This window comes from Betta splendens, chromosome 5 (genome assembly GCF_900634795.4).
Source record: "Betta splendens chromosome 5, fBetSpl5.4, whole genome shotgun sequence".
Classification (NCBI taxonomy): Eukaryota; Metazoa; Chordata; class Actinopteri; order Anabantiformes; family Osphronemidae; genus Betta; species Betta splendens.
The window spans coordinates 13,062,467-13,074,683 of NC_040885.2; the positions used below are offsets into that span (position 1 = coordinate 13,062,467).

The following is a 12,217-nucleotide window of genomic DNA, read 5'->3' on the forward strand; positions in this document are numbered from 1 at the left end:
TGTGTTTGGCACAGAGAGCCCCAGGAGAACACTCAGCCTCCGCCAGCCGATCCCAGACACTCATCCACAGACACACACCGTTCCACAACAAAGGGCCGCAAAGAGGACAAACGCCGTGTGTCACTCACGGGGAGATTGACAGCGAGGGGGGCCCTTTCATATCACCCGTCCTCTCCCCCGAAATTGAGGTGAACACCTTTGATCCGCGGCGAGACGCGCGCAGCCATCCACGCCAGCCTTGTGACGGCGCCCGGGGTTTCCATGGCAACGCGTGCGCCCAGAGAACACGCCGCACTTAAACATCCTGGACCGCGTCAACAGATGGCTTCTGGAGAGGCTGAGAGATGATGAAGCCGCGCGATCTGGCACGCGTCACTTCATCCGAAGGGGGCCATACTGTCGACTGGAAATAACCACAGGAAAGTTTGATCTGCTCAGCGAAACCTCCCGGTTTGACCAAAATAGCATTTGTTTGATTTGATGACAGATTACCCTGTGTGGAAAGTGATGTGATGGGACCTGGGAGCAGAAATGAATCAGCCTTCCTCCGCGCATTTGGAAAACAATCTCATCTGTCATGGCCTATCAGGAAATATAAATCTACACTGTCACTTCATCCCCACACGCAGGGTTGCCTAATCATTAGCCGTGACAGACGTTTTTTAAAATCTTCTCTGCAGTCAGCTCCAATATGGCCATTTTTATGTGTACTCATTAATCTCTCCCGCTCCCCTGGTGCTTCTGAGTGGGTAGAAATGTGGAAACCGGCGAGAGACGGATACCAGCTGAAGCTGCAGTTGCTGAGAAAACGAGCAAGCTCTTTGACGTCCAGCCCACTTCAGTGCGAGACGTAACACAAAGGATCGAACGGCGAAACAGATGCAAAGGATTATGGGTGAACTGATCTCCATACAATAGGATGAGGGGGGGGGGGCAATCTCAAAATGAGACTTGAGATTAAAGCCGCGGTTCGCTTTAACGGATTCAGATGATTTCCTTTGAGCTCGAACATCCACAAGATGCAGACGGAACAGAGACGGAACAGAGACTCACATGAAGAGGAACTCGTAAACAACTACCAACATTTCCTACACGCATCGAGGCTCAAAGTGGCTCAATAGAAAAAAAAGAAGGCTTTTGTCTTCTGTGCCCTGACGTAATAGTTTATCAGGACAACTTACAGCCTCCTACTGTGTTTTACTTTGGGCCGTGGCACAGGCTAAGAAATAATTCAATTAATACAGTAAATATTAATGCACCTGGACAAGGCGAGTTCAACTATTAACTATTTAGCGGCATGTACGCGCTCAGTTGTCGTGTTCTGAGAAGTCCGACGTGAAGCCAACGGGCAGTTCCTTCCCTGTTGTGTGTTTCAGGAGCTGTGCTGTCACGCCGTCGTCAGTCTGCTGTTGTAGCCGCGCTGCCGACTCCTCGACCAAAGTAGCTAATGCAGTGCAACGTTCCACTACATCAGTTCGCAGCTTCCACGCCCACTGAAATGCATTTGATTAGTCACCCCAGCACGGCGACAGGGACATAAATAATTCATCTGTGCAAATGACAAATGAGGCAATCAATTCTAGGACAGCATTCAAAGAGAATCTATTCAAATACACTCTAAATTAATTTTCGGCCTTTTACAAGGCATGGACAAAACAAAAAAGGGAAATATTAACATTTGGTGCCTGAAATGTTTTCATAAGACGTTTACAGTATTCTGCTCATACAGAGGAAACCTGGCAGCGCCTGCACATGTGAGCAGCTGAGATGCGTTGACTGAACTGAACAGAGACGAGCGGACGTTTTCAACGTTTGTACTAGAAGAATACCTGGATGAGAATCACATCGTCTCTGACGGCGGAGGCTCTGTGCATGAAGAGATCTCATTTGACTTTGAAAAATCGCAGGCTGATCTGATCTGGCCTTTTTTACTGAGTGTGGATGTTGTCGACGCGATAATAGGGAGCCTGAAGTCTTAATCCGGCTGCTCAGATGAGGTGAATTAGGTACAGAGACAGCACGAGATCTAAATCCAGTATTAAATCTGTCTGTTGAATCTAAATCCTTGAAAATCCTCCTATTGTGTTTGATTTTAGCTTTGAACATCAGCAAGTAACTTATTATTATTAAGCCAAGCTCAAAAGAAGCAACTTCATTCATAATCGTTTCACCAAAAAGGGGCCAAGACTGCTCATATTTCATCTTTAGGTGCTCTCACTTCTATCACGTGGGTAAATTCAGACATCAGTAGCAGGTAAAGGGGAGATTACATCTGTATAAACATCTGGAGCTGTCTCGCCGCCAGTATTTGGGCTACACCACCAGCTTAGATACAAACAATCTCTTTCGCCAGCAGTTTTTGCTTCGCAGTAAACAAATGCACCACCACAGCACCTGACAGACACATGTCAGCACCCCCCGGTGACGGAGCCCTCCGTTTGACACTCCATCGAAGGAGGAAGCCGCGAAGGCTGAGGGCCAGACACAAACAAGGCCAAGACACAGAGCGCCTCACTTAACGCCCAACTACTGGCAAACTTTCCGACTTGAGGAGATAATCGGCACTCCATCCCAGATTCCCACTCATCCTTCACATCCCAACGCTGTATTTCTGAGTAACAGAAGAAAGCGCCTGCAGGCTCACAATCCTTCACTGCAGCTTGCATACCGCTGAGCGGAGGTGAAGGCAGTGGCCTTTTGCCGAATTACCTTCCTTTTAATCAATGACACTGTGCTGGAGGAAATGTCTCCAGGAGAATGGAGCAGGGGACTCTGTATCCATCACGCGTGTCTGCAGTGGCGTTAATGGACGACCCGAATGCATCACTGTCAAGTATCATGTAGCATTTATCAAAATGTAGCGCGAATAAGAATAACAGGACAGGTGCAAACGTGGATGAGGATGAGTTTCTTATGTGAAGAACATACGAAGGAGAAAACACTCGCTAAGAGAAGGACAGTCGGTGCATCGCTGTTTTTCCTCACTATTAAAATTTAAGGTAAAATTTACATTATCTTTTTTTAAGCATTAAAGTGTGACAAGCACCTCAAACCACACTGCTGTGGGATAAACAGTCTCCCAGCTGCAGGTCAGACAACAGCACAGCGATGGGTTTAGAACTAGAAACAGCATTGCTTACTCAGAATAAAAGTGAATAGAATTAGAATAAAAGCACAATTGTTCAATTCGTCCTAGTTCAGTGTAAAAGAGCTCTAAAATACTCCGGTAGAAACACCAGATTTCGTTTAAATGTATCACTTAATATGTCTCAGGATTTCCTAATTACTTGTAGAAAATGAACATTAACAACACACAAGCCGAAGCAACAGTAACATAACGTGCACGAGGCGCTAACCTGAGCGTCCATGAGCAGATGCCTCATCAGCGTCATGGACTTCCTCAGAGTGTCCCTCTCCCCCGGCATGAAGGCTTCATCCTCGTCAGGCAGGTTGCAAGGTCGGGTCACCATGAACTGAGCAATCTGGTCGTTCAGGCTGTTGAGGGACTGGACGGCTGCAGGACAGACACAGAACAGCGGAGAGGGTCAGCGAAAAGCACCGCGAACCTGAAAACGCACGCGAGCGAGAGCCATCGCCCGTCGCTGATCTCCTCTTCCACGCGTTTGCTCTTTCTCCAGCGAGGTTTGGTGGATCAGACTTCCTTCATTAACCGCTGTTTCCGCTGTTCTCCTCTTTAGAATAATCCTTCTTTTGGACAAGAGGGGCATCATTAGGCTAAATCCATTACCGAGACACAGAAACTCACATTCAAGCCTTTTTCCTCATGAAAAGCGTCCAAGCAGTAATGTCTTATTCTGTTTGTTGTTGTCTTGCCTGAAGTTCTCTCAGAGGTCTCCATTAGGCTCCAGTAAAATCAAAACGCCTCATCAACACTGGCAAAAGTATTCAATCTTTAAAGTCAACTGAGAGTTATGTAATAGAGTAGTATTAAAACACCACTCACGTTCACGATGCACTTGATTATTTCATTAGTCATTAAATCCCAAATCTTCCAATTATTTAACCCTAACTGCAAAACTCACTGAGGGCTTGTCCGCTTTTCCAGTATAAGAATAAATTAAATATGTTCAAATGAAAGCACGTATTTTAGGTGCTGGAGAAACTCTGCATGAAACCATGGATGTGTAAAATATTTCCATTTGATGTAAAGTTGCTGCCGTTCATTTAAATATTACTCTGTACAAACATTTTGCATCAGAAAGCAAAGTATTTAGCTTTTCGTGCGGATTGATCGAGAATTTAATTCTGCTTACAACAAAACAAGGCGGGCCACTTTCACAGGTTTAAAGGTGATTTGGAGAAAACAGGGGAGAAAATGAAAACAAACCCATTTTCAGCCGAATCAATATAACACTAGTCGCCACAGAGACAATATCTGAGGAGTTCAAAGGGTCAGTTCTGACGGGAATGAAGTGACCGAGGCAGCGTGTGACTCGCGCCAAGGTCAACGCTCCACTCAGATGATTAAAGATTGATGGCCGCAGCTTCCAGCCTCCTGCTGCTGACGACTGGATTCTAACGGCGCGGCCGACTGGGCCCGACTGTTTGAAACGAGCCCTGGCGGTTGATGCCGACGGTTCGGCCGTGAGCCTTCGCTCCTGCAGGGCTGCTTCGAGCCGAGCACGGGGACCGGCGCACACCTCCGGGTTCAAGTGAGGAAATGTCACCGCTATTTTCACATCGCCACTCAGACACAACAACGAGGACGGAGGATGGAGTAAATTGGCCTGGTGAAGTTGGGCTCAATTTAATGAACCACAGAAGATGTCACGATGAGGAAAATGAGTATTAGAAAAATAAATGTTAACTCAACTCTACATTTGTGTGAATCTACTGTGCACATCCGTTTTCTATACGAACCATTGTTATTCAATAAAGCTATAATTGGACAGGCCTTAGGAAAAGTGTTTATGGTTTACAGACCTGCTGTTAAAAGCAGTTATATACATTATAATTAGAACAAATAGACCGACTCCAGATTCATGATTCAAATGATTGTCAAAACAATTATTTATACATCTGCTGCTGCACAACCGAATATGTACAATTAGCTAAATCAGAGGGACACTGTATTTTTTGTGACGCACACTCCCACACACAGGTGGCCTCGCGCTGCCGCTGCCTGCGAGATGTGGACAGCTCATTACAATCTTTGTAGCCGCCCACGAGAGCAGAACAGCGTCAACAATGAACTCTAATGAGGCATGTTGTTGTTTTGTCAGCCTGCACAGTCCTCGTGAAAGGAGAATATAATGTGCACATGGAAATAAAAGGCATCGCTCATAAAATGCAATCCCTCCTCTGGGAAAAACCGGTGCTTCCAGTTTCTGTATAAGATTATGTTAAATTGTGAAATCATAAAATATGATCAGGGGGGTCTTTTGTTTTTAATGCAGATGTGTGTGTGGAAAATAGTGAAATGAATTCAAATGAACTCAGTCAGCTGTCCCATCAGGAGGTGTGATGACACAAACACTAGAGCGCGTCCTTCGCTTCCGCTCACTTCAGGACTGACAGCCACAGAATCGCACGGCAGCCTCTGCCAGGCGCCGCCGAGGCGATTTGACAGAGCTCCAAGAACTTCACTCCCGGAGCCCGAAAGGCCCCGAGCTCAGGGGCTCCAGGAGGATCTGAGGGAATCCCAGCAGAGAGAGCTGCAATTCATTTCCAGTGCACTGATAGCGGGTAAATACACAACGGGGGCCGGTCCAGGGCCCAGAGCCCGCGCTGAGGCGAGACCTGCGGTGCACGAGCGTCGCCTCCCGAGGCTTCAGCCACAACTGCTCAAACATTTGGACAGATCAATTACAGCCTCGCAGCGCTTGCTTAGCATAGAAATGACTGAATCCCTGTGTGTCTGATGGCATCAGCACAAGCCTGTAATTTTATTGTTCCCCTTATTGTTCTGCATCACTATCAGCGGGAGGCTCCAGTTCACCAGCTGATAATCTGCCTGTTGCAATTTCCCAAGAAAACGTGTCAGGATGTCGGGAATGATTCAGAGCAGCATCTGCAACAAAACCATTTCCTAAACTACCGTTGCAACTAATCTTTTCATCGTCCACGTGACGGTCGCAGCCATTAATACGTTAGTAAGCGTTAAAGTGAATGGTGCCACAGTTCATGCTGTATTGGGTCTAATCATTCAACAACAGCCAATGACCTCTTTCTGATTAAAGCTCAGCGCAGACAGCGATTGTGTTTGTGTTTCAGGTCTGTCAAGACTATTGTTCATCACATTCATTACAATAAACAAATGGAAATCCATCCAGAATCTGCCAAGATGTTTCAGGTTTCTTGTAAACCCAGTTTACATTATAAACGCTAAATATTAAATGCACAATATATTCATTAGAATTTACCCAGTATTATTAAACTAAATATAGAATTCCTGACTTTCATATAAAGTAAATATACAGCCAGCAGGTCCACTGAGAATAATACAGCAAGTTTGATTAAAAATGAAAACACTTCAAGTCAAACTTTAAGCTGCATGTTATTAATCTCTGAAAACAGTTTGAGGCTATGAAGTAGTTAAGACTAGGGTGTTCGCAGGAGTGTGTGGGGGTGTGAAATGAACTCATTTCCCCCCCAACGGGTTCTTCATTTTCCAAACTGCAAGTATATGTAACAAGTAAAAGGCGCTGAAGGTTAGGCAGTAAAGACCTTGAGCGCAGCCTGGAGGAAAACATCTTCACAATGTTCCCACTCTCCCTGCGGACGCTCCGCGCTGCAGCTTTACCAGAAAACACCAAATTAAAATTTAAAACAGGCCGCGGGTGTAAAAGCTTCCAGTCGGGGAGTCACATCGCACAATTCCTTCCTCGCGCGTTGGAAAAGACGTTTGTCGGCCAAATAAAGGATTCAATTAACCTCGTCGTTCCAAGGCTGTCGACGTATAAACACACAGTTATCTACTCAGTTCATTTTAGGATGCACATGCCTACAGTTTCCCACAGATCAGCATCAGTCATTCTACCACACACCAACACACACAGCTGTCGTCCCAGTTGTCTCAACCGGGAATCGCCCTTAATGTCATCACTCTCATTTTTAATCTACACTACAAAGGTCAAGACAGTGCACATTAGTCTAAACACGGCAAGTGAAGCACCAAACAAACTAAACTCTGCTGATGGGGAATCAGCAATCTTGTTGTTATTAAACCATGATGCAATTTGCAATTTTGTTTTCCATTTAAGAAAACGCCACCAGCTCCAGCTCAGATCAAACACTTGCCTCAGCTGCAAACCTGCCTCCACTAACGGGTTTGAGTTTGGAGGAGGGTCACAAACAGCCCAGCGAGGTGTCTCCTGCAGCCTGACCTCCCACCACTGAGGAAGAATTTAATCTTGCCCACAGCAACATTGCCACCAACTGGCAGCTTTGATACTTGCTGCAGCCACGAGGAGCGAAAAGGTCCCTCTCTTAGTTTCCTCTCTTTCTCGACTTCAAGTGATCCTCCACTGCCTCCGCCCTGTAGATGAACCCGAAACATCACAACCTAAAAAGGTGTTAAATAATTGATTATAAGAAAAAAACTGCTTTGTTATATATATTATTATTATATTAACTTTCATCTGTATGAGCAGCCGCGTTAACAATAGAAATGTAATTATCCTCAAAGAAAAACAAGATAAAGGTCATCTCTGATCTGCCGGAGTCGCGTTACTGACGCATAATTGAAACACAGGTCCAGAGAGAGTCAGAACACACCTCCGCCACTGTTACAAAGCTGGGATCAGTGTGCCACCTAGTGAGAACTACAGCAGATCAACAGCGAGCGGTCCCGCTTCTCATCTCCTCCTCCGCGTCACAGACGAACCCCGGCAGCCCTTTAATATTCTGCCTGAGGCGTCCTCTTAAACACCTGACGAAGCCGCTCCGACACGCAATAAAGTTCCTCCACTCAGCCAAGACAAACACGCGGGTCCGCTCACAGGCCATTAATTGAAAGATAAGGGGCCGCGGTGGCAGATATGGGCTGTAAGCGTGCGTGTACGGACACAATAAAGGGGCATGGAGCTCTCTGCTGGTGCCAAAGGTCAAGGACGGCTTGAATGCTTGAAATTAGTCTGCAGGTTAAAAGTGACTTAACACCAGTCCACAATTTGAGGGAAAAGCAGAGCGGAGACCCGTGGAAGCCATTTTTACTGCAGCCTCGTCTCCTCCAGTCGGCAGGAACGCGGAGAACGTTCCCCAAGAATCAGTCGGATAAGAATCAGCGCCAGCGTGTCACGTTGAGCTGGGGAGGCGGAGAGGCGGCGGCAGCCGCAGAGACACACACAGGCTGGCTTCAAACACAACATCACTGCCTTTGCATTGTGTTTGCTCAGGACCACTGGGGAAACACATACGTCTGCCAGTTCCACAACACGTCTTCAGCGCTGGAGTGGAAGCAAGTATCTCTGCCCCGTTTGGCCGCTCACCCACAGGATAAACAGGTATAAAGCCTCAAATGGATGGAACGCAGGGTGCATCGCTAATAGCTGCTTTTGAACTGTGGATCCAGGAAATAAAATAAAAATGAGCCCGGGGTGAAACTTTGAAGATGCGACCGGCAGACAGAAGAGGAGAGATCCTCTGCATCAGCGGAGACAAGGAGGGGAAATAAGGACGCACTCATCTTCCCGCGCAGCCGGAGTAAACACTGCTTGTTAGAGCAGACCTGCGAGAGCTCAAATGTGACGTTCGGAGATCCGGAGGCTGCGCGCGGCAGCGCCTTTCAAGAACCGGGGCAACAGGCGGCACCGGTGACAGGACCGCAGCCAATTAGGACTGTTTCAGGCTGAGGGGAAAGTGGGTCGGAGCAACAGGGCGTGTTTGCGTCTGAGCACAATGGCAGGCAGCAAACAGGATGACAGATGGGTGTTTAAGAGCTTCAAATGTGCTCTAATGTGGGGTGATGGATGCGGAATGCATTATCATTACGAGTCACTTTGATGCCTGAAATGTTATTCCGGAGCAGGTCTCCAGCTCGAGCCACGAGTGCAGAGTGTAGGTATTACTGCTATCATTCATTAGCACGACTCTGCGCGGGTAAACAGCTCTGGGAGTTCAAAGACACTTGAAGCGAACACATTACTGAGTTCGACATTCTGGTGTTGAGGAAAGTGCCGCCGCCCTCACATCAAACGCGGCGCTCGCTCCTCACATGGCCGCTGCTCGTGAGGCTGGAGAGGAGAGGAGAGGAGAGGAGAGGAGAGGAGAGGAGAGGAGAGGAGAGGAGAGGAGAGGAGAGGAGAGGAGAGGAGAGCGGAGCTGAGCGCTGCTCAACGATGCTGAGCGCGTCTGCGGAGTAGAGGACGGCTCCGTACCGGGCCGACGTCAGGGTGCTGATGCGGAAGCGGCTCCACATAAGTGCTGGTGTGATGTGGTCGCGCGCCAGGACAAGGGCCGCGTAGCCGCCGTCCACGCTCTCTGATCTCAGCCCGTCCGCCATGTGTTTGGCGCAACGCACGCGAGGGGGGAAAATCACATGAAATATTCATGGGTGAGGAAATTAACTAAACCACTTAATCAAAGGAGCAAAGTGTGCAGTAAAGTTCTGATGAGTGGCGATAATGCTTCCTCGCGTCGGCACTGGACTGCTGATGCGCGCTGCGTTAAATAATGTTGGGACCCGTTCGTCGAAACGGGTCCGTCACGGACTCGGGGGGGGCTGTGATGTGAATTAAACCCCCTCTTCCTGCATCCACGCCCTGCAGAAGCCTTTAGAAGCTCTTGACATCAAACCCACTCCCCCATTTGAGGTATAAATTGGTGGGAAAGCAACGCACCGTCAGGCGCCTGCACTCGCGAGCACATCTGATTTCCAGCGCGTAGGTTCAAACGCCGCTCTGCTCATTAGCTCGCGCGCTGTCAAAACACGGCTGAACTTCAGCAAAAAGGGGTTTTGTTCCTTCTTGGCGGGAATTTATAGAAATAACCTTTGAAAAGTGCAGATAGTCTGGCTTCAGGTGCTCAACCACTGACGCTTCACCCGGTGGAACAAAGGGAACGCTGCCGCAGCTGTTAACATCTGTGTCCGTCCCGCTCACGCTCCCGTTTCCCCGTTTCAACACCGGCGTGTACAGTGTGACTCAGACCCGAGCACCACCTGCCCTGCATTTTAAAGAGGACCCGGTACAATGGGCTATATTTCATCACTACAGGAGCTGCTGCACCAACTGCTCATGCAAATTTATACAGACTCGGAGCGTGCCAGTCTCTTGCTAGGATTGCTTTCTGCATCACAGCGCTGTAGTGCAGTGAGTGATAGGAAGAATGATGTCTGATGGAGGACGATCATACAAAGCTGTCGAACAACATCGACTTCATGCTTTTTTGCAGCAATGTGACACTGCTGCACATTAAGCTTCTGTTTTGTAACAAATTCCAGTTGTGTGTAAGTTTTCAGTGTTTGTGCTGCAGGTGCTGCTGTATCGCCCCCACCCCCCCTCGCTGTCTCACCCCGAGGTGCATCGTAGGGACGAACAGGGAGGTTTGGGGAATCGATCTCAGTGTGTGTCTGGAGAGCGGGGCTGCGCGGCACCGCTAGGGCGTCGACGGCGGGCCGAGAGGGAGGCCGGCGGTGCCGGGCACAGCGAGGCAGATGTGCCGAGTCAGCAGCGTTCCGAGTTCAGTGACGCAGAAAGCACACTGGAAAATGCAGACATTTAGATGTGCATTTTTGGGTTTCGCCCTGCACCGGACTGCGGATTCTTCACGTGGGCCACGCTTGCGTAGAAGCCAGATATAAACAGGTAATGAGCAGGTCGAGCCCCACTGTGGAGGCTGCTGCTGTTCACACCTTAAACCCCCTCTCGCTGTGTACAAAACAGATCGAGCAAGGACAAATTTAGTCGCTTTAAAGCGGTGGAGATGAGTGACTATTAAATCCGAGAGATGTGTTCACTGAGCGCTCAGTCCTCAGCTTATGCACATCCACTTAAAATTCTGCAGGAACCTCACTCATATGAGTCAGTGTGTGAGTAAGAGGTGGAAGCAGATAAAAATAAAGGGGCGATTAAGAGAAAGAGCAAAAAGAAGAACAAAAGTTTAAAGTGGGTGAAATTATTACGATCCTTTAAAACAATGCAGCAATGTGTTAAACGGCTTAGGAAGAGAAAAGAGCTGCGTGTTCAATAAAACCTTGAGCTGGAGACAGAATGAAACCCAATAATTTTGGGCTGTGCTGAAGTAACAAATACCGGTTTGCAGAAGGATGCGGCAACGTCCCGGCTGGAATTAGTTTTGCAAAGTGTGAAACATAAATTAAATTCATCATGGTGCAGTAAAACTCTAGAACAACTACAACAATGTTAAAATAGTTTTGCAAAGAAATAAAATAAAATAGGAAAATACTGTATATTTTTGCCTTTTTTCCTTCATCAGCCTTTAATATCATCTTTAAAGCTCAGCCAGAGCTCTCATAAACCACGCTCACAGATGTGGAATGCTTTATTTGTTTTCTATCACACCTGCTGTTCTTTATTCATTTTTACACTCTTGTTTTGCTTCATCATTTGGTCCAATGTCTTATAAGCTGCTGTGTTGGTCTGTGTATGAATCAATAAATGAGCCCCAGGTTATGATTTGTTGTCTTAGACGGACACTTTCCTGACGCCTGGTCCAAATCTTTAAATGTCCAGCTCATTGTTTTGAGGCCAAACAAACCTCATATCAACTGTAGTTTAGTATTGATATTATTAATAGCTAATGTCATCATGCTACAGTATACAGTATGATACTAATCAGAGCACTGTGAGTGTGTTTTCGCTTCCTGAGCCCTTTACTAAAGTAGAGCTCAGAACAACTAGCAGGCTGTTCCTTCATACAGGATCATTATCATTTGATTCGATTCAATTCAGCCTCTACCTATAAATTCAAAATAACAAGGAACCAGAGTAAACACCGCAGCTTCTTGGCCTCTCCTGTCACGTCTGTTTTCATGAATACCAAATATGACACAACATGCTGTTTCTTTCTGGAAGATAATGCTTATTCTTTTATTATAATGCCACAACCAAAGTGACATCATTATAATTTATCAGCCTAAGTCAGGATCTCTGTCCTATTATCTGGCAACTTTCAAAATAAGAAGAAACGTAAGAAGATAAAAAAACAATGATCTGTCAGAAAGAAACAGAACTATTCCAGCCAAGAGTCTGTCACCGGTTGGAGGTTCATCAAGCTCACATTCCCCAAGCAGTGA

General features: G+C 47.1%; 1 protein-coding gene across 3 annotated transcripts in view; it reads right to left on the reverse strand.

Annotated features, from left to right (window-relative positions):
* The window catches only part of kaznb (kazrin, periplakin interacting protein b), a 62,660-nt gene that overhangs the window by 46,730 nt on the left and 3,713 nt on the right, over positions 1-12,217 (reverse strand). For all 3 annotated transcript variants that reach the window (XR_003786016.3, XM_029151763.3, XM_029151764.3), the window contains exon 3: positions 3,357-3,514. Coding sequence is in view for 2 of the 3 variants with exons in the window: in XM_029151763.3 (XP_029007596.1) it covers positions 3,357-3,514 (158 nt within the window). In the remaining variant the exon portion in view is untranslated. The remainder of the gene's footprint in view (positions 1-3,356; positions 3,515-12,217) is intronic.